General features: G+C 40.5%; 1 protein-coding gene across 7 annotated transcripts in view; it reads left to right on the top strand.

Moving 5' to 3' along the window:
* CADPS (calcium dependent secretion activator) overlaps window positions 1–23,699 on the top strand; it is a 447,229-nt gene that overhangs the window by 261,737 nt on the left and 161,793 nt on the right. For 5 of the 7 annotated variants that reach the window (XM_033925902.1, XM_033925901.1, XM_033925899.1 and 2 more), the window contains exons 17-19: window positions 4,057–4,163; window positions 5,816–5,824; window positions 17,794–17,950. In XM_033925902.1, the coding sequence (XP_033781793.1) occupies window positions 4,057–4,163; window positions 5,816–5,824; window positions 17,794–17,950 (273 nt within the window). The remainder of the gene's footprint in view (window positions 1–4,056; window positions 4,164–5,815; window positions 5,825–17,793; window positions 17,951–23,699) is intronic. The other 2 variants (XM_033925900.1, XM_033925904.1) reach the window with 1 other exon arrangement.

Genomic DNA, 23,699 nt, shown 5'->3' with positions numbered 1-23,699 from the left:
ACCTGATAGCCCGCCTTTCCTCTAACAACTTTTGTGCTCACTTTATTTTAAATAAAATATTTTGAACACCTGCTATCATTTCATCTCCACTTGCATTAGAGCTACATGATCTCCCCTGCTTTTATAGTGACTTTGAAATATCCAGATCATGTTGTAGTAAAATTAGACGTTTGTAACATTTTTGTCTTCTAACCAGCTTCGTAATTGTGCTTGTGTACAAGCTAATTACATCATATTCTATTTGTACGTTATCATTTCTGCTTATTTTCCCATTCAACTTGTCATATTTCTGTCTATTTATTAAATTTCACTTACAGCTCTGCTTCTTTTTCATTGTGTCCCTTCTTCCTGATATGTTTATAAGCCAAAGCCCTGCAAAACCATCACACGTGCCTCCAGCCATTCAAATGCAGACTTACAGGTTAACGCAGAAACCAAGTACTCTAATAGGTTTCCTTCTTTTGATTTAAACTACTTCCTAGTTCAGGTGTTTACCATTCATTCTATTCTTTAAATATATCCTCTGTTTTAGTCATAGGAAAAGCTTTCTTATTATATAAATCAAAAATAAAAGGTCTGTTGAGGTGACATTCTTTTTCCCCCTTTTTTTTAGACTCCTAAAGATTTGAAGATAGCACTTATTTCAAAATGTCCACATTGTTATTATCATTTTTTGTCTAGCAATGTCTGGCATATGCAACATTTTCAAACATGAATGTCAGCACAAAATAACATTATTACATGACATTTTTGCATGATAATGTTTAATACTTATTGTTTCAAAATGATGTTGTTTGAAAGTTTTCCAAGTACAATGTCTATGTTTCATTTAACGGTCAGTGCTCCAGCTGTTAAAACAGGTGATTCGCTTGCTTTTTGGGATGAATAGGATTTTGAAAAAAACAAAAAACCTTTTAAATTTTAGTATTTTCTCTTTGCTTGTATATACTGTACTTGCATTGGCATCTTTAGAGGCAGCATCTTATCTTAGCTTCATACTTGAAAATTGTTAAACTATAATATTGATTCAGGTTGCTGATACAGAGCAATATATTTTTAATTTTATACAGTCGATGCTTTGCCATTTCTTTATCACTTACGAAAGCCAGAATGTGTAGCTAATTCAGGAACAGCAATCATCAATAAGCCTTATGAGATGAATCTAATTTTATACTAATTAATTCAAAGCCAGTCTTATGATAAGGATTTAATTAAAGAAGCAGACAGACCGTCTTTATTTCACACCAAGCCAAATTAACCTTGTGGACAGTTTTGAAAGGGATCTAACTGGCTACCTAAAAGTTTAGGGGCCTGTTTACTAAAGTATGATGACTTTTTGCATGAACCACCCTTTAACTGCAGAAATGAATGCGCAGTGAGTAAAAAGACTGTGTGTTAAAGATATGCCCAGCATGTCTCCTGCTGTACATGAGCGCCAATTGCAAATAACAGCTTCTCAACATGGCGGTAAGTACACCCACACTAAATGCAGAAGTGAAAGTGCGCAGTAAATACTGCACACTAACTGCAATACTTTGTCTATGCCCATGCTCCACTCATAGCCCAAAATCCAGAAAAGAGACTGAAAACTGATGTACTCGATACAGGAACTTTAAGTCAATAATACGTTTGCCAAAACATGGTCCACCTGTGTTAGAAGCCAGGACCTGACATGGTCTGTGTTTCGAATAACACGTCTTCCTCAGGGGTCCAAGGGGTTCCTTAGGCCATGAGCCATATGGAGTACAACAATGTATAAAAGGGTTTCGAAGCTGGTGAAAACTACGAAATTATCCTGGAAAAGGTGCGTCTCGGTACGAAGCCTGTGTCGAGTACACCAGTCTCTTTTCTGGATTTTGTTGTTCGACATTCATTGCAGACCCGTTGGATTTCTATTTTTGTGACTTCCCCCGCTCATAGCCCAGCCAATTCTCACCCCTAACACGGCATGCACCTAATGTGTGCATTAGCACACGCCATCATACCAGCGTGGTAACAGGGTACTGCTCATGCACTAACAAGGTATGCTGAGTTCACTGCTTGGCCCATTTTAGTAAGCAGGCTCCTTAGTTGGCTAGATCCCCCCGAAGGGAGGATAAAAGAAGAGATTTTGGATTTTGCTCAGTTGTAGCTGAAGGCAAATTGCATTCAGATATAGTAGATACTCTCCTGTCCTTGGAAAGTTCACAGTCTAAGTGCCTGAGGCAGTGAAGGGTTAAGTGATTTGCCCAAAATCACAAGGATGGGATTTGAACTGGGCCTCACTGGTTCTCAGACACTATTTCTCTGCACAGAGTGACTAAATATAACTACCTTGTTCCACTACATGGCCCTAATTAACCTCTCTAAACCCCACATTAATGAAGCCCAATAGCGCAAGCCGACGCATCAAATGCTCCGACGCCCCTAAGGATTAAATATGCATTGGAGCATTTGTGGCATGGATTTGTAAAAGAGGTCCTAAATGCAGCTTTTCCCAGGGGAGAAGAGTCCTTGTGTATTTTGCACATTCAAATATATACCATATATACTCGAATATAAACCGGGATTTTGGGGCCAAAAAATTGGCCCAAAAATGGGAGTCCAGGTTTATATTCAAGCCAATACATCCCCCTTCTAAAATTTCTGCAGGCCACCACCCTGCCGCCCTCCCTGTCCTAGACTCAGGCTCATACCTCTACTGATGATCGTCGTTGGAGGTGCAGTGGGCAGGAGCGAACTTTCCAAGTTCCTGCCCCGCTGTTAACTGGCAAACGTAGATTGGTTATAATAACCATAATTCATATATCCAGTATGAAAACAAAACCAGAAACCAATACAACATTCATCCATTTTACCAATTAGGTACCTAATTTAAATGCTGAGCGGTTTTGGAATATTGATCCCTCTATGTCTTTTGCAGTATCTCAGTAGTATATACATTGATAGATTTATTTAACATTTGATATGCCACTAATTTTAATGAAAGATTAATGCCAGGTGGTATATGAACAAAAGAAATGGTAAAGGAGAAAGGTGACTGTGACTAAGGGTTTGGAAACTTGCATTTGAGCCATAGGTTGCTGGAAAAGCCATGTTTTGATGTGTTTTTTTGAGTACTGTAGGAGGTTTCAAGCCTGAGGGCAACAGATAACTAGATCCACAGTTGAGGTAGAGAGAAGAACTCACCCTGTTTAAAAATGACATTTTGTCTTTAAGCGCCAAGCTGGCACAAAGCAAGAAAGACACAATCACTTCACACTCGTGCAATCTGATTTTGTGGTCACAAATGAGATGTCTCTTTCAAATACACATGTAAGGGGTCGCTGACAAGTTCCCTGCCCAACCAAGACGAGAATGATAAGGAGCCCAGAAACTTACAAGTTATTCCACCCTTTTCTCAACACTTTTTATTTTGTTTCAGATCATTGAAATGAAAAGTGTCAAGAAAGGGTGGAATAACTTGTAAGTTTCATGGCTCCACTTCATTCTCGTCTTGGCTGGGTTGAGAGCTTTTCAGCGGCCTCTCGTATATAAAGGATAGGCAATCTGGAACACTGTTCCAAATAGGACTCTTTTGAGGGGGCTGAGGGGAAAGAGAGGGAAGCACCTTAAAAAATATTTGCTGTGGATATTAAAGATTTCTGATTGTTAAATGTTAATTTGGCTTGCTCTTTTCTCATAAAGCTTGGTATGTTTTATAGGGGTTTTTTTTTAAACTAAATTAATGTAGCATAGCGGATAAAAACATCTATTTTCTATCTTGCTATATTTATCAAAGATGCTGCCTCTTGGTAATTTGACATTCTCCTTTATAGGAATAAATTATCACACTTAATTTTCAAGTGGGAGGCAAAATGATTTTGTACAATATGTCTAAATTCAGAGCTGGAGCACTGCGTTCTTAGACTGTAAGAAAGAACGTGTTTTCATGGCTTGTTTGGTACTGATTTCTAAACGTTTATTCTTTGCATGCTTCTTATTTTTAAAGTTCGTTAATTACAACGGCACTTTATTAACCACAGAAGCTAGTGACCATGCTTCCACCTCGTTTTAACTCCAATTCTTGTACTGCAGAAAATGTAGGCCGGTTAGTCACTCCTGCCAAAAAGCTGGAAGATACAATACGCCTAGCGGAACTAGTGATCGAAGTGCTCCAGCAAAACGAGGAACACCATGCAGAGGTGAGCAAATGGGCTTCTTGCAGCCTTTGCTGTGATGATTGCTACAAAGCTTTTGACAAACTTGGGGCATGGTGATCACATTTCACCATTTTTTTTTTAATGCCATGCACTGACTACCTGTTGAAAAACATTGCCTCTTCAAATTGCTGGTTCAAGCATGTAAGATTTTTCATGGGTTAGCTGCAGGATGTTATTTTTTGAAGATTTCTAATTATGTTCCTAATTGCCTTTTGGGCTCTCAAGGGGAGAGAATTTTGTCTTTCTCTCAGCTAGATCTCTCTACCTTAAATGGTCATCATGTTCTGGTGTATACTATTATTCTGTTGCTTTTTCTTGGAATAAGCTTCCTTCTTTTTTGTAGACATGACGATTTACTGTGCTTTAGGAAAGCTGTTAAAACTTTTTTTTTTTTTAAATTAAGGATATATGTGATTCATAGCATTATTCATTTATTGTTGTGGATTTTATGATTTGTGATTGACTACTTCTTTATGGATTATGTTTTAATTTGTTGTGTTTTTTTTAATTATTATTTTGTTCTTTGATTATATATGTTGCTTTCTAACCTGTTCTGGGTTTTTTGAGAGGACAGGATAGATATTGAAATAAATGAATAATGTACCTCTGGAAGCCTTGTCCAGTGAAATATGCAACACTTTTGATTTTCATGTGCCACATGCAGCCTAGAAAACAGGCATTTCATAGCACATAAGAGTTATATAATGTGAAAGGGAAGTCACACTTTATAAGGAGAAAAGGAAATTAAGATATAAAACTAGTACCCCTTAAATTTTGATGGCTTGAGCTTTCCAAGAGTCTCCAATTGTACCGTATACTCTCTTTTTATACTGTGCTTGTTGCAAGCTAATTTTCAGTAGCCAGAATAAATCATTTAAACACACCCCAACCCCTTTTACAAAGCTGCGATAGTGGCTGCTGTGTGGCAAATGCTCCGACGCCATTAAATCCCTATGAGTGTTGGAGTGATTACGCGGCGGCAGCCATTACCGGGGCTTGGTAAAAAGAGCCCTTAGTTGATGAGAGAAAATATCCAAGATCAAATATTTTTTTTTCTATCCTTGCCACATCTCTGTTGTTTTGTTTTTTTTTCACATGGCAGATCATCTGAGAGGAATTTTCCTGAGTTTTTTTCAGGGTCTTTTTATTTTCAGTTATGAGTTGAACTGTTTTAAATGGATTTCTGCTTTAAAATATTTTGGCTTTACAGTTTAGATTTAACAACAAAATACAGAGAGCTTTTCTCCAAATGCTAACAAAAGGAGACTTATTTCACTGTAATGCTAATCCTTAAACTTATATGTGTGGGTATATCCCTAGGCATCTTTTTTCCAGATATATGACAACTATATAACATCATTTAGAAATGTTGATTCATATGTATGATATCTGTTTTGGTTTTTGTCTTTTTTTTTTTTTTTTTGGTTAATCGCTGTCATACTGCCTCACATGGAGGCAGAGTACATCACTGCACTAAAAATGTTTTACACCTCCACATTCATATAAAATCAGACTGAAAGAGAATTTTTATTGCTAGCGCACAATCCACAAGTCCCAACTAATTGCTGATTTTGCATATTTAAATTTCCTCCCTGTTTTTCCACTGTTCATTCAATCTTGGCTGATCCTGGCAGGGGAAAGAGGTACGTGACTAAGCTGGATGAAAGAAGTCACCTCCTGTCATATCCGTGCATGCCCTTTCAGTTTCATGTTTCCTAATGGGATTTTCACCTGGGCCTTCTCCTTTCTAGCTTCAGTCAAAGCAATGCAGCAGCCTACCTCCCATGAAATGCTTGTGAAATTGTCCGCCCTGCACAGGGTAAATGTGAAATTAATATTTTAGCCTGTGCAGATAGCAGTGGGTGATTTTTCACAAGCACTCTAGCTACTTTCCAGCCCTGGCTTCCTAGAATCTTTCCTTTTCTTTAACCTTTGTTCTTGTGTACTGACCTGGCTAGAATAAATTGAAGAATGAATAGAAAGTGAATCATAGTGGCAGTCATTGTTGGGGTTTTTTTTTTAAACACCAGCTGCCACAGCTACAAAACGGTGCTGAATATCAATGAATCAGTAGTACTACGTAGTGCTCTCTGGCAGTGGCATAGTAAGGAGGTGGGGGGAGCAGTCCAACCCGGGCACCGTCTTGGTGAGGGCACAGGCACCCCCCCAACTCCTTCCCCCTCCCCCACTACCATGCATGCGCGCCTCTTCCCTTCCCCGTACCCCTGTAATGTTCCAGGCACTAGCACCAGCCCCCAAGCTGCTGTCGCGCCAGCCTCGGCTCTTCCTCTGACATCACTTCCTGGACCCATGCCTAGGAAGAGACATCAGAGGAAGAGCCGATGCTGGTGCGATAGCAGCTTGGGGGTTGGTGCTCGCGTCAGGAACGTTACTGGGGAAGGGAAGCGGCACGTGTGCAGCAGGAGGTGGCAGGGAAAGAGTGTGTGGAGGTGGGAGAGGCAGAGAACAGTGTGGGGTAGGGGGCGCCACCGCCCCAGGTGCCTCTCAGCTTCGCTACACCACTGCTGTCTGATTAGCAGGAATATTCAGACCACTAACCAGATAAAGGGGGCTTTTTACTAACAGGGGGTTAAACCTTTAGTACGCAGTTAGCATATACAAGCAGCTACTGCAGAAACACATTAAATCATATTGCAGTCTATATTGCCTGTTTGTGTGCACACAAACCTGCACATTATTGATTTTTTTTTTTTTCAAGAGGGTGTGCCATGGGCGGAAATACTTCAAATACGAGTTGTTCATTGCTAATTATCTGTGCCAATTAAGCTTTTTAAACAATTAACACCCACCCCCTTTACGAAGCCACATTAGGATTTTTTATCACCAGCCGCGGCGGTATTAGTTCTTACGCTCATAGGAATTCTATGAGCGTTGGAGCTAATACCACTGCGGCTGGTGATAAAAAAAGCCTAATGCAGCTTTGGAAAAGGTGCACTGATCTAGGCACCTAACTTAAGGGATCATTTATAGAATCTGGGCCCAATTGGCTAACACAGAGTTAACCTGGGAGCACTTAATGGCTCCTACATAGGAAGCTGTAAGTGCTCATGTATTAACTCTATGCAGGTCCCACGTGCTAGTGACAACATTAGCGTCCAACCTGCAACAATAAGAGCTTTAAAAATTTCCCCAAATGTGCTGCATTAAATCTGCATTAAATCTGGTAAAATTCCCCATTCCAATGCATTAAGCTCAGATTCTAGCAAATGGAAGCCAGATAGCCATTTTGGTCTTCCCAAGCTCCTTTCCATTTTGCTTCACCCATGAGTGCTGTTCCCTGGAAACTAAGCAAGAATCTCCACCTAGAGTCAGGTTACCAGATTTTACTTTAGTAAAATCTGGTCCCCTAGATCCGCCACCAAGCCCACCGAGTCCCGCCCATTACACCCCAGCCCTGTCCCCTGCTGCCTGCCCAATGTGATTTCGAAGAAGCTTTTCAAAACCCAGACAAAGTGCTGGGTTTTGAAAAGCTGTCCAGACCCTCGGACATGTCCTCAAAAAGGAGAACATGTCCGAGGAAATCTGGATGTCTGGTAACCCTAAGCTAAAGTCCTGCCAGTGGGGGCGTACAACACTGTGTACTTCTATCAGTGCTATAGAAATGATAAGTAGTAGTAGTAGGGTGATGTTTCACTATCATGTTTTCAATAGTGAGGGACAGGAAAGTTCTGCAGGGCGACAGGTAAACTTCCTGTCTCTAGGGACTAATAACAAAATATTGATGCACCACCCCCTACTGGCAGCAATGCAGTTGGAGGACACCCACTCAGCTTAAATGAAACCGTGTCTATGAACCATCCCAACAATGTCTGGACAGTACTGAATCTACAATAAAGAAGCCACTGTTGTATCTTAAATCAAATTATATCATAAATGTCTTACTCGGGTCTCATCAAAGGCCGAGAACCATTCTTTAGTGTTCTTATTCTTAATTGTGTGGACCTTCAGACCATAGCCGGGCACAACCCTACCGGTTGTATTACTCTTTGTCGGTCCAATCTTTATTAATTAACCAGTTTTAAACTTTCTTTCTACTTTTTTTTATATATCTATTAGTTTTATATCAACCGAATAGCACTTAGCCTTTATAGTGTGTCCGCCCTTCACCACTCAGAGGGAATAATAAGTAGCATATCTACTTAGTGTCACTGAATATCCTGTTTGCTGGCACTTATCCAGTTAGCAGCTAACAAGATAAGTGCTTTTGAATATCAACAGAATATTTGTATATCTTCTCCTAACATATTTATCTCAGGCCTTCCACCGACTTACTGCCCGCGTCGGCTTTGGCACTCTCTCTGACATCACTTCCTAGGTACGGGCCCCAGAAGTGACATCAGAGAGAACGCCAAAGCCAATGCAGAAGGCAAGTTGGTGGCCGCTCATGCCGAAGTTAAAAAGGTACGGGGGAAGGGGCGCGCATGTGGCAGGGGGAGGAGTGGGAGAGAAGGAGGGGTGCCGGCACACCGAGCAAGATGGTGCCCGGGGAGGACCATCCCCCTTGCCCCCCCTTACTACGCCGCTGATTCCCATGCTACACCTTCTCTCAAAAAAAATGTCCTAACTCACATACCAAATAGAAAACAAACAGCGAAGATGACTCTGGTGCTCAATGTCCTTTATTGCATATCGAGACGCGACACAATCGTGTTTCAGCCCCAAATGGGCCTGCCTCAGGAGTCTACAGTATAAGTATTTGTAATGAATTGTTATACTTAATGTATTATATGAGAGTTCATCAAGTGTGTATTTTTAAGTTCATATGAGTTTATCTGCTACACTTGTTGTAACATGCAAAAATGAATAAAAAATTTAAAACAGAACAATGGGAAGTCTACTATTTTTTCTAAGTTAGTCAGAAATCAATCTTGTAAAATATGTAAAAGGATGGCTCTGCAATCTGAATGCACAATTTCCTTCAAAAGAACGAAAATGGGGAAAGACTGATTTCTGACTAATTTAGAAAAATAGTAGACTCCCCATTGTTCTATTTATACTGTAGACTCCTGAGGCAGGCCCATTTGGGGCCGAAACACGCTCGGGTAGAGTCTCGATACACAATAAAGGACATTGAGCACCAGAGTCGTCTTTGCTATTTGTTTTCTACTTTCCAAGTTTGGGGGAAATTTGCATCTCCGGTTTTTCTGGAACTAACTCACACGCTAGCAGGTATATTACCACAGAACACCTTGATGCCTTCATGCAGAACCTCTGTTTGCAAATGTTAAGGGCTTAACACTCTATAGTAAGCCTGCTCCTAAATCTGTTCGTCTTATGTAACTACAAAAATTCTTTCAATTGGAAAGAAACTGAAGAGATACTTATATCATGCTCAAATCCATATTCCACACAAAGTGGCAAATTCAGTAAACAGACTAATAGAGTGTAAATACCGAGAGTCCTCAGTTTTCACAGCTCTGCACAGGAACCCCTGATTAAGAGAGTTGTTAATTTTTATTTACCCAAACGGGTAACTTGCTGTGAAACATCCCTGGACCTCTTGGTACGATGTGCTAAATCAAAATGTGATTTTGTGAAAATTCAAAAAGTGTATCTCACAGTCTCTATGAAGCGTCCATGAAAATACCCAATTCAGAAAGAAAGCATTATCCAGTGCCAAAAGTTTGATAGTAAAATGTACTTACCTTTAAGCTAAGTCAGTGCAATAGCATGCCATTTAGCAATTTGCTCAACAGAGCTCAGTTTCGGAGGTCTCTCCTCCTTTATCAGATAAAGTCATCTACATGAAAGGGATAAGAAAATGAAAATGGTGCTCAGGTGTATTGCCCTTGTTTTGGAGTTTGTTGGTTGAACGTGTCCTAAATCTGCTCAGACAAAGATTTTACCCACATACATTGTGGACCAAATTCTTTCTATAGCGCTGAAGAATGGCACCCAAAAAGATGAGCGCCATTTATAAAATAGCTCTTAGTGCCAGGATCCATGCCTAACCTTTTAGGCACGAGGATTTCCACTAACTGGGAAATCCTCATGCCTAAATTAGGCGTGGATCTGCCATATTTTGGCACAGCGGTGCATGCAAATTCTTAGAATATCCTCTACCTGCCCATACCCCTTTTTCATATCCGCACATAAGAATTTACATTATAGAATAGGGCCTAGCAAGATGCATGCAAAAATCCTAATTGTTGCCAATTAGCACCCAATAATTGATAATTAGTGCCCAATTATTGGGACTAATTGCCTTGTTACTCAGTTAAATTATGCACAAAAGTTGGGCATGCACCCAAATTTGCATGCACAATTTTGAGTGCCATATATAGAATCTTGGAGTTTGTGGAAAAAGATGGGGGAGGGGTGTATTTTGAACAAGCAATATATATCTAGCTAAAGCTTGTTTTGTTCATGTTTAAAACATTTGGAAATTAATTCATAAGAACATTAGAATTGCTGCTGCTGGGTCAGATCAGTGGACCATCGTGCCCAGCAGTCTGCTCACGCAGCGTCCCTTAGGTCAAAGACCAGTGCCCTAACTGAGACTAGCCTTACCTTCATACGTTCTGGTTCAGCAGGAACTTTTCTAACTTTGTCTTGAATCCCTGGAGGGTGTTTCCTCTATAGCTGCCTCCGTAAGAGCGTTCCAGTTTTCCACCACTCTCTGGGTGAAGAAAAACTTCCTTACGTTTGTACGGAATCTATCCCCTTTTAACTTTAGAGAGTGCCCTCTCGTTCTCTCTACCTTGGACAGGGTGAACAAACCTGTCTTTATCTACTAAGTCTATTCCCTTCATTATCTTGAATGTTTCGATCATGTCCCCTCTCAGTCTCCTCTTTTCAAGGGAGAAGAGGCCCAGTTTCTCTAACCTCTCATTGTAAGGCAACTCTTCCAGCCCCTTAACCACTTTATTCGCTCTTTTCACCCTTTCAAGTAGTACTGTGTCCTTCATGTACGGCGACCAGTGCTGGACGCAGTATTCCAGGTGTGGGCGTACCATGGCCCTGTACAGCGGCATGATAACTTTCTCCGATCTGTTCGTGATCCCCTTCTTAATCATTCCTAGCATTCTGTTCACTCTTTTCATCGCCACCGCACATTGCGCAAACGGCTTCATTGACTTGTTGACCAGTACTCCCAATCTCTTTCCTGGGGGGGGTCTCTCCAAGTACTGCACCGGACATCCTGTATTCATGTATAAGATTTTTCTTAACGACAAGCAACACCTTACACTTATCCATGTTAAACCTCATTTGCCATGTTGCGGCCCATTTCTTGAGCATGTTTATGTCACATTGCATATAATACCGCAAGTCTCAAACTCCACCTCTCACTAAAGCCAACTACCCCAAACAAATAACCTTACCCATTTCTTACTCTTTTTGAAAATGAACAATTTTATTTTTTTTTTTTTTGTAAGTTCTTGTTGTAATACATCTTGGATAATTCTTTTGTAATCCGCCTTGAACTGCAAGGTAATGGCGGAATAGAAATCCGTAATGTAATGTAATTGCAGTTCTTCACAATCTTTCTGATTCCCTTAATTTTGCATACTGTTCAATGAACCGACCACTAAACTAGTATGAAATGGCTGATGTGAGCTTTCTCACCTTTAATGTTTCTCAGAGTTCAAACAATTTTTTCTGATTTGTGAGATAGGAGGCTTTAGTGCTGATTCCAATTAACTGGCACATCCAAGACGAATCTGCTCCAGATTTTTCACATATTCAATTGGAAAACCTATAATGAATTTTCCAAACAAGTTTGGGTGAATATCCCAAAATTCTGCCAAACTCAAACTAGCCTACAATGTATGTATCTGTTTTGAATTTGTCCTTGAGTTTTTGCAGGTTTGATACTTGCTTTCCGTAAAGGTTGCAGGTCTGTGCCACTCTATCTAAGGTCCAATAACCTACTGGTATAGAAAGAATATGTTTCTTCATTTGTTTTTATGAAACCTCATTATCGTTCCTTCATATTGATAGTGTCCAGTTATAGCTGTCTACTTTGTCCAGACTCTGAATGTCTTCCTACTCAAGTTTATGCTGCCTCATCCCTTCTTCTAGTTAATGGTTTTTTCCTTACTACTTGGATATTGCCTCTGCTGACCTACTTTGGCACCCATCTGTTTCAGAGCTGGCTTTCAGAGTGCATTGTACAAAATAAGTAGACATAAGGATGTAGTTGATTTTAAAAACAAAAACATTGTTTACATGTAATTAAACTCTGAAATTCGTTGCCAGAGAATGTGGTGACATCAGTTAGCTTAGCGGGGTTTAAAAAAAGTTTGGATAATTTCCTAAAAGAGAGTCCATAGGTCATTATTGAACCTCATGGTATAGCGGTATACAAGAAATAAAATTATTATTATTATTATTATTGAGATGGCTTGGGGAAATCCACTGCTTATTCATAGGATAAGCAGCATAACATATGTTTTACTACTTGTGATCTAGCTAAGTACTTGGGACCTGGGTTGGTCACTGTTGGAAACAGGATACTGGGCTTAATGGACCTTCAGTCTGTCCCAGTACGGCAATTCTTAAGTTCTTATGTGAGCCAAGTATAGGACAATCAAGCCATTGTGACATCACTGATGAGGTTGGCTCTTAGGCATTGGTGGAATGAGGCATTGTGACATCACAGTAGGCGCTCTGGAATGTTGCTGCTATTTGGGTCTCTTCCAGGTACTTGAGACCTGGGTTGGCCACTGTTGGAAACAGGATACTGGGCTTGCTGGACCTTCGGTCTGTCCCAGTATGCCAATTCTTATGTTCTTAAGATCTCCATCCTGAGGACAACTGGGATACAATTTTCCATACCATGACATTTGCTCAGTGCGCCTATCTCCTCTCTTTTACTAAACTGTGCTAGCGTTTTTTAGTGCTGGGAGCCGCGCTGAATGCTGCACGCTGCTCCCGATGCTCATAGAAACTCTTTGAGCGTTGGGAGCAGCACGGCTCCCTGCACTAAAAACCGCTAACGTGCAAATCTTGGGCATGTATTGAAGAGGTATTCATTGATGCCACAACAGAAAATCTAGTTGATTTATTTCACCTTCCTCTCACCATTCTTGCCTAACAACTGAAACAGGTCATTTGGCTAGGTGGTCTGTGTAAGCGTCTCATTTCTTTTCCAACTGCTTGGTGAGATTTTAGGACCTATTTCCAAAACAGGTTTGCCCATTACTTCCCATACATTTTGCCTCTGACTTCTGCCAGTTGACTGTGATTCATTCGTTTATTTCAATGCCTTTGAGATTTCATAGATAGATAAAGGGTTATTATGGATGATTTTGCTTCTAGTGAGTCTTTACATAAATATCATAATAAATCTTTACTTACTCTTCATTTCTCCTTCTGTCTCTCTCTCTCTCTCTCTCTTGAAAGGGAGAGAGAGTGAGAGATGCACAGATGTATGTATGGCTATAGACTTACATAGAAACCAAAACAAAAGACAAAATGGCAGAAGAATTGTACAAGATGCAGGCACTGTTTATTTCAATAAACAATTTGTTGCGCACAAAATAGACCACCTTAAATAAGTAACGGGACCCGACACGGTCCGCGTTTCGATCAACACATCTTCATTAGGGTCCCAAAAATGGTGGTAAAAGATATTAACGTGTCACTGCTAAAAAAGGTTGTGACTATAATGGATCACACATACCTACATATATATACATACTGTATATAGATATATGAACATACCCACACAGACATATACAGCTATATCTACATCTATAGAAACATACATCATTTAATCTAAATTCTTTTCTATTTCTAATATAATTCCTCACTTTCTTAGAATTTTTTGTTCTAAAGCACACACTGAAGTGACAAGAAAAAAAAAATCTTTTTACAGAAGAATATTTCTTCCCCCCCCCCCCCCCCCAATTCTCTTGCTGAACAGATAGTGGTTGCCATGCTATTGCCTTTGTTGCTATGTCTTTATCCCTGTGTGTGCCAAAATATGATTTGATCAACACATCCATTATTTTATAAGATATTATTATGGCGAATCGCCTCGTAGAACTTAGTGGGTGGATTTTCTTTGAACTTATGGTGGCTTAGGTTCACCAACTTTCGACTCTTTCAAAATAACTCCAGATGTTATCGAGAATGCTGATGAGCTGAGCAAAAATAAATATTGCAAGAAGGAAAGAAAATATGTCAATCACAGTGCTAAAGGGAAAGGACGCTTTCATTCTCATCATATCAATATGTTTTAATGAGAGAAGAAAAAAAAAATTGAGCCTTTGCCATTGAGCTGAGATGCTCATTCATCAAAACAAAATCTTTTAACTATTGAAGGATTGAATATGCCTTATCAATCTTTTTCAGACATTGCGCATATTTATAGATCCATGCATGGCATTGTGGGAGTGCAGAAAATTTTAAAAATAGTATTTCTAGGAAAAATTGGTACACGGTATTTTATGGTGTAGGAATGTTTTTCCTGAAGCATAAATTCAAGTGAGGTGCTAACTTAGCCTCTCAAAATAGGAAAAATAAAAAAATTACACAAAGTAAATTTTTTAGGTAAGATGCATGCTTATACACCCTCACAGATGATATTCATACATACAGGCACATATTATATTTTCTTTAACATGGGCCCCCTTTTATCAAGCTGCATTAGAGTTTTTTTTTATTGAGAGTCACTGCAGTAATTCTAGGAGCTTCAGAGCTTTTACCGCAGTGGCCTGCAATTTAAAAAAAACCTAATGCAGCTTGATAAAAGGGGGCCAAACAGGTAAGTTCAAGAAAGCAAAAAAGTGTAGCTCTGAAAGTTTGAGATATTTTTGAGAAATGAAATTGCAGAATGTCTGACTAGCCTTTCAAAGCAATATCAAAATACAGCAATTTTTTCTTGGAGGGGAGGGATTTTACAAAGTGGCATTAAGGCTCTGATTCTAATAAAAAAAAAAAAAAAGGCACTAAGGAATATGGCACATAACTTTTTTCAACCTTCAGTTAGGCACTATTTATAGAATATCACCTAGTGGTGCCAGTAGGTGTCAAAATCTTAGGCGACCCCTGTTTATGCCAGAGTCTATTAATACCAGTGTCTAAGTCCAATGTAGGCGCCTAGATGCAAAACATACCCAAGATCTGTCCACAATCTGTTCCTAAGTTCTGTCCATGATCTGCCTTGGGCTAGGTGCCTACCCAAAAGTGGTAGACACCCAGTGACACAGTAAGGGGGAAGAGGGGGGTGGTCAACCTCAGGTGCTATGTTAGTGGGGTTGCCGACACCCCTCCTCCTCTCTGCCCCGCCTCTTCCCATTCCTCCTCTCCATGTGCATGCCCCCTTCCCTTCCTCCATACCTCTAGTTGAAGAAGTTATTTGCGGCAGTCAGCAATGTGCTCTTTGCAACCCCCTCGGCTCTCCCACTGATGTCATTTCTGGGTGTTGCACATAGGAAGTGACGGCAGAGAGAGAGCCAAAGGGGTCGCGAGGAACATGTTGACCGCTGCGAGCAACAACTTCAACTAGAGGTACGGGGGAAGGGAAGGGGGACAGGCGGGATTGGGGAAGGAGCCAGGGGGGTGGAAATGAGGGCAGAGGATGGACGCCACCACCTCGGGCGCCTCTCACCCTTGCTACGCCACTATAGACGCCTATCAAGTTAGATGCCTAATACCCAATTAATTTTAGTTTTTGACAAATTATGAGCTCATTATTGTCCACTAATGGCGCCGATTAAACTAATTAAAAAATTAAGTTAGATGCCTAGAGCACCTAACTTCAGGGGCCATGTATAGAATCTGTGCCTAACTGTCTTCACCACCACAACAAAAATTTTACTTTCCTCCAAAATTCTTCCCTCTTCCCTACTTCCCTACTTTACTTTCCTCCAAAACTCTTCCCTGCTTCCCTACTTTACTTTCCTGTAAAACTTTTCCCTACTTTTCCCTACTTTCCTCCAAAACTCTCCCCTGCTTTCCTCCAAAACTCTTCCCTACTTTACTTTCCTCCAAAATTCTTCCCTCTTCCCTACTTCCCTACTTTACTTTCCTCCAAAACTCTTCCTACTTCCCTACTTTACTTTCCTCTAAAACTCTTCCCTACTTTACTTTCTTCTAAAATTCTTCCCTACTTCCTACTTCCCTATTTTACTTTCCTCCAAAACTCTTCCTACTTCCCTACTTTACTTTCCTCTAAAACTCTTCCCTACTTTACTTTCTTCTAAAATTCTTCCCTACTTCCTACTTCCCTACTTTACTTTCCTCTAAAACTCTTCCCTACTTTACTTTCTTCTAAAATTCTTCCCTACTTCCTACTTCCCTACTTTACTTTCCTCCAAAACTCTTCCCTACTTTACTTTCTTCTAAAATTCTTCCCTACTTCCTACTTCCCTACTTTACTTTCCTCCAAAACTCTTCCCTACTTTACTTTCCTCCAAAACTCTTCCCTACTTTACTTTCTTCTAAAATTCTTCCCTACTTCCTACTTCCCTACTTTACTTTCCTCCAAAACTCTTCCCTACTTCACTTTTCTCCAGAACTCTTAATTGATATCTGAACACACCATACAAGAAACATGATTGATTTGGGGAAATTAAAAATCACACATGCAATATTCATTGTGCAGCATTTTTTCCTTCAACATGTCAACTTCTAAATCTAGTGCTTTTCATCTCTTACCTGCTTACCTTACCTTCGGTTCCTTAGTCCCCTGAAAATCCCAAGTCTTGTTTCCAGTACCAACCCCCCCCCTCCCCCCCTCCGTACTTTCTGTGACTGAAAGATTGGAATACAAGGACTGATGTTAAATTAAATAACCAATAGGTATCTTCCTATCACTTCAAAATTTGTGCACATAGTGCCACCCATTCTGCATGTTCCCAACCAGAAGCAATGGCAAGGCACGCATGCAAAGCATTTGAAAGACATTTACATCTTAGTTATGTATGATGTGAATGTCACACAGACAACCTACTTAGTTAACACTTAAGGACCTAGGCGCATGAGAAAGAGTTACTTCACTGATTTTTATTTTGTGTGTGCATAAAAATATGTTTCATTTCCATCCCAGTGTTCTCTGTTCAAGAGGATTTCTTCTTTGGTGAAGTTCTTTTGAAAGTCGGAGCCATTGGTTTTCCTCCTCCATCAAGATTTACTTATCAATTGTACACAATTAAGACGTCTGTGGACCTCAAGATCTTCTGGCATTTTTTTAACACATCACAGGACCTGAATTCAAGCCAATGAAATCATTGCAGAAATCCAGCAAACTCAGTGAAGAAACTCTCAAACTTTCCCAAGTTTTTGTAGTGCAGAATGATAACTAGCTGATTCTGTCAGTAAATAGCATGACTTGAGACAACTTAAGCCATTTATTGTAAATAGAACAGAAGTATTATTTCTACCAACCTTTCAACTGCATGCTCTGATCTTACAGTTGAAAATTCCCAATGCTCTATGTCCAGAAGGTGGAGGTTCTGAATTTGTGGCTTCTTCGCATCGTGCACTATCAATTTAAAACACTGTTCTCTTTACAATAAGTTAGTGCTTCATTGGGTGCAGGTTTGCGTGAACTTTTGGATCACTTTCTCTATTCTTTTATGAATCTGCTTAATACACATTCGATGACAATGATATCTTTTGATTTTCTATACTATTCTTGAAGGCTTTTGCGTGGTGGTCAGACTTAATGGTAGAGCATGCGGAGACCTTCTTGTCGCTGTTTGCTGTGGACATGGATGCAGCACTGGAAGTTCAACCCCAAGACTCATGGGACAGCTTTCCACTGTTTCAGCTCATAAATGATTTTCTACGCATTGATTGTATGTATTGCCTTCTGGCTCTTCGTTTTCTACATGCTAAGGTAGCAGTTCTATAAATTGACACCAATGTTTAGGCCCCCTTATGCCACGTGCCTATTTCCAATTTTAAAATGTTATCTTGAGACCAAGATTTCATTATAGAATTTATTTTATTTATTTGGTTTTATATCCCATCCTCCCCAGAGAGCTCAGAACTAGTTACAAATTAACATTCACAGTGTTACAAATTACATTACATAGGGTTACAGTTAACACTTGTTGGAGGGGCATTCTTGATAGGACGTCTAAGTCTAATTTGGACATTTTGGGGAAAAACGTCTAGAGATCCAGGACAGAAAATGTCCATTTTCAAAGTAGTCAGACATCTTATCTTTTATTTTTGAAAATTACCTATGTAGATGTTTTGTTCCATAGGACGTCTATCTTTTTTGACCATTTTCGAAAATAAAAATGTCCACATGAAAAATGCAAAAAATTCAAGTCTTGTAGACGTACCAAATTACCTTGTTTGATCATGGCAGGGGAATCCCGATCAGTTGAGCCAGTTTCGGGGAGTCCTCCCGGCTCAGCTGATGGGGGATTCCCTTGCCAGGATCAACTGAACCGGCAGGGTGACCTGTTTTACATATGTCTAAGTCCCGGTGTGTAAGTTCTGCCTAGGACATCCTGGGAAAGCTTCGATTATTGCTTCAGGACGTCCAGGCTTAAGCCTCTTGATGCCCCTTTGAGCTCTAGACGCACAGCAACTTAGAAGTGCTGCTGAATGTGTGACTGACATGCAACCGGTACTGTTTTTCTATGCACTGGCGGATTTAGGTGCCATTTACAGAATCCAGGCTCAGTACCTACCACAAAGTGCATAACTTGCTTTAAATATCAGGCTCTGTTTTAACTAGAAGGTTGAACTACTCCACCTGCTCACCAGACTGGTGGAACAGTCCTCACAGAGGTGCTACTCGGGCATTGTTCTCGGTCTTCAAAGAGACTGCAATTGCTCCAAAATACAACGGCGAGACTAGTCTCACGCAAGGCCAAATATAAGAGGGTTACTCCTCTCCTTAAGGAACTACACTGGTTGCCAGTCAGAAGCAGGATCCAATTCAAGGTAGCATGCATGATATATGAGGCCATTTACGGCGAAATTCAGCTGGACTCGCATCCGCCATCCAAATCACACAATTCTTCCACAACTTAAGGGCAATCCGATGGAAACTACCACCCCACCCCACCCCCCCTCCGCCTGCATGTTCGAAGGAAGGCTCTCTTTGAGACCACCTTTGAGTTTCAGGGGCCGAGAATCTGGAACAACCTCCTCGGCAGCCTTTGACAAACACCCATATACATCCAATTCAAGAAAGCTCTGAAAACTCACCTTTTTTCCTCAATGCATTGACCTTTCCCATGCAATCCCCAGAATGATATTTTATATGCAATTTCTCTGCAATATCTATGTCTCTGTAACAATTCTAATATTGTGTAAGCCGCAATGATTCCTAGCTGACATTTGCGGGATACAAGAGTTAGTATGGTATGGTCTGAGGAAGCTTCAAGCATAGCTCACGGGCACCATCCACTGTAACTGAGATATATCCTTGAGTGCTAGGTTCTTATAGCAGCCCAGGGCAGAATGTGGTCCAAAGCCCACCAGCAGGGAGATCAGGTGCTCCTTGTAACATGGGGCGCTAAGTCAACCGCCCTGTTCACACACCCCTAACGCTAGTTTACATGCCCTTTCTGAAAATGCCTAAGCTTATCTTTATAAGTAGGAAAGTAGTGGCATAGCGAGAGCGCCCTTCTCCCATCCTTTTCCCCACACCTCCTGCCATGCACCCTCGCCCCTTCCCCGTACCTTTTTAACTTCGGCATAAGCAGCGGAGAACTCGCTGCCTGCGTCAGCTTCGGCGCTCTCTGTGACATCAGTTCCGCACCAAACTTAAAAAGGTACAGGGAAGGGCGCGGGCGCACATGCGCGGCAGGGGGAGCAGAGAGGAGGAGGGGTGCCAGTGCCCCAAGGAGGGCCATGCCCAGGGTGGACCGCACCCCCGTTACGCCATTGCAGGAAAATATATGTATATGGAGAAATGCCATAAGAGTATTAGCAGTGGCTGTAAGGTTCTTAATTTTAGCCCCTTTTGTTTTTTGTTGTTTGTGAGTTTTTGTTTTTTTTTTTTTTTTACAACAAGAAGACTTTAATCTACTTATTACATTCAAAAGAAGTGGGGAGAAGAGAGGAAAAAAGAAGTTAAAAAGAAAGAATAGGATTGACGTCAGTCTGGTGCATAGCACCGATGTAACTTGTCAAACATATTCTTCACAGAAAAGCTATTTTGGCTGGATTTTGTTACCAGCAGCTCCAAAGATTGTCTGAACAAGCATTTCCAGTCTAGTGTTCACAAGTGGAAATAAACTTAAGGCCTTGAGAGCAAGCGTAGAACATTCAAACAGTCCAAATTGTAGAGGCCTTTGAAAGGTACTGACATTTAAAGTGTTGGATTCAGTAATGAAGAAGTCTCTGTCCCCCCCAGCAACTCCATCTGCTAGACTGAAAGGAGACAGGAGGACTCTGGGTAATATTTGCTGCCTAGAGAAGTCAGCCATCTGTTGATCTAAAGATAATTTACTGCCTTTTGCCTGCTGTCTTGGAGGTACAATACGGCAATTATTTGAAAGTGCTTGGGTTTTTTTTTCATCAGATGTGTCTACTTTCAAATTATTTTTTAATTATTCATTTGCAATATAATATTGCAAAATAAATATAGCATGGTTACAACAAAACATGCCCATGCTTATTCTTTTTTAGAATTTCATACTTAATTTCCTTGACTTCTTAACATTTTTTTGGTCACGACTCATCCATGGCTTTTAATTATTTATGGACAAGAACTTTGACATTGCTGCGGTGAACAACTAAGAAATATTAAGTAGCTGCGGGGCCATAGTTACAAAACTTTTGTCAGTAATAAACATGGGAGGAAGGGGTAGAATTAATGCACAACTACAGCCAGCCAGCAAAATTCATGCTCTGCTCTTTCATTTCTAGTTTCATGGCAAGCTTTTGCATTTGTAGCAGTGCTATAAAACTAATGTTGTTTAAAATGTCAATAACCCAGAATTCAATCTTTTCAACACATGCTCTGTGTGTGAGAAATACACATTAGCAGGCAAAGGCTGGAATCAGACCTCCTAAGTTTGGCAGTGAAAATTAGGACATTTAAAGGGAACACAAATGTTTTACACAATCACTGATATTTCACAACAGATGCTTTAGTTGGGCATTGAAAGGGCTTAGCAGGTGGGGAGGAGTGTGGTGCAGTGGTTAAAGCCACAGCCTCAGCACCCTGACAGATTCAACCCCACACTGCTCCTTATGAGCCTGGACAAGTCACCCTATCCATAGGTACATTAGATAGATTGTGAATCCACCAGGACAGACTGGGAAAAATGCTTGAGTACCTGAGTAAATTCATGTTAAACATTCTGAGCTTCCTGGGGAGAGCAGTATAGAAAATTGAATAAATAAATAGTGTGAAAAGTTCCAACCTCTGATCACCAGAGCTGGTACTGTGACATCATAATGCCTCATTCCACCAATGCCTAAGAGTCAGCCTCATCAGTGATGTCACAATGGCTTGATTATCCTATACTTGTCTTAATTTTACAACATGTTGATCTCTAGAATGGTGCAGTGGTTAAAGCTACAGTCTCAGCACCCTGAGGTTGTGGGTTCAAAACCACGCTACTCCCTGTGTTCCTGGGCAAGTCACTTAATCCCCCCATTACCCCAGGTACATTAGATAGATTGTGAGCCCACCAGACAGACAGGGAAAAATGCTTGAGTACCTGAGTAAATTCATGTTAAACATTCTGAGCTCCCTGGGGAGAACAGTATAGAAAAATAAATAAATAAATTTCATGAGTTACTCCAGCTTTGGCTTCCCTCATAGAAAGCCCATGCATGAGGGGTTTGTCTTTTTGCAGATGGTATTATATTCCACAACAGGATAAGCACCTCAGGAGGAATGGATAAAAAAGGATGCGGAATGGTCTAGAATTTGGGTCTAAGATGGGTTATCGACAAAAGCTGGGTTATTTTAGCACTGGGTACCATTTTAGGCAAAGAGACCCCCATGCTAAAACAGCGCAACTTGTGGTAAAAGAACCCATCTTAACGATTGCCCACTTTGATAACTTACTCCATTAATGCTAAGAAATATATGGGTCATGCATTTGGGCTGCAATAACCAGGAGAAGCAGTATAGTACAAGGTGGAGAAGTTTCCATCTGACTTCAAGTTGATAAAGATAAGTGAGACTGTTCTACACTTTTAAAGAAATTAAATCTGTGTATTTATACTATAAAGAAGATAAAAGGTCTGTGGAAATTAATGAAATATCAAAGAAAACAGTTAAGGGGGGACATTCGAGAGCCTGATGAATGGAGATGTGTAAGGAGATAGCTTCCAGGTCTCATTAATTTTTGCTAGCAGAACTTGCTCTTTTAAAATCTGCTTTTTGGGACTCAAACAACAGGAATACCATAGCTAACTCATGGCTTTTACCCTAACACCAAGCACCAAATGTCCTAAGCCAGACTTGTTTTCTCTTACCACGGCCAATGCCAACAGTTCCGACACAGACAATATGGCTAAAGTGGCTTTAAGTGCAACAAATTTCTCCCTTACTGGCTGACTTTATTTATTTTATTTTTTTTTACAAGATACAAGGACATCAAAACTGATCTTACAAATTTAACTGCAAAGTTCTCAGCGATGTGCTCTAGATTTCTCACGCTGAAGAGACTGCATGCTCTTGTCGACAAATTTGCTTCAAATCAGCGTACTATTGGTGGAATCTACTTAGTCTCATAATGCAATGTAAATTTCACATTGCTGAACGTCGGAATGCAGTTGGGATGTATCATAAGATTTGGATCCTTTCTCTAGACACTGGGTTCTGCAGTGTTTCCTTTGTGCTTGTGAGTTACCCTTTAATTACCCTTCCTCATCCAATGACCCAACCAAAGTCCTGGTACTTTATATATGAGCTAGAGAATCATCTTCTTTTGCGTCCACTTAACTCCGACTGGACCTTCAGTCCATAAGTGTGTATCACTCTATCTAATCTAATCTAAACCTTAGGTTTGTATACCGCATCATCTCTACATTCGTAAAGCTCAACACGGTTAACAAGAGTTAGGGTAGAAAGGAACTCCAATATAGGGAAGAGGAAAAATGAAGAGAAAATTTAGGACTAGATTAACCAGAGAGGGAGGAAGAGTTACATATTTGAGAATAACCAAGTTTTCAGATGTTTACGGAAGAGTTGGAGGGAGCTCAGATTCCTAAGAGGGGAGGTAAGGTTGTTCCAGAGCTGAGTGATTCTAAAGGGGAGGGAAGAACCTAGTTTTCCTACAAGGGAAACGCCTTTTAGAGAGGGAAAGGAAAGTTTCAGTTTTTGGGTGGATCTGGCGAAATTGGGGTTAGAGGAGTTCCAAGAAAGAGGAATGAAGGGAGGGAAGATACCGTGTAGGATCTTGAAAGTGAGGCAGGAACATTTGAAGTGGACTCTGGAGATTATCGGAAGCCAGTGGAGCTTGGACAAAAGCGGTGAGACGTGGTCGAATTTGCTTTTTGCGAAGATAAGCTTAGCAACGGTATTCTGAATCTGCTGGAGTCTATGAAGGTTTTTCTTTGTTAGGCTAAGGTAGATAGAGTTGCAGTAGTCCAGTCTAGAAAGGATGGTGGTTTGGA

Source organism: Geotrypetes seraphini, chromosome 17, assembly GCF_902459505.1.
Source record: "Geotrypetes seraphini chromosome 17, aGeoSer1.1, whole genome shotgun sequence".
NCBI lineage: Eukaryota > Metazoa > Chordata > Amphibia > Gymnophiona > Dermophiidae > Geotrypetes > Geotrypetes seraphini.
This window is presented reverse-complemented; position numbering and strand designations above follow the sequence as displayed.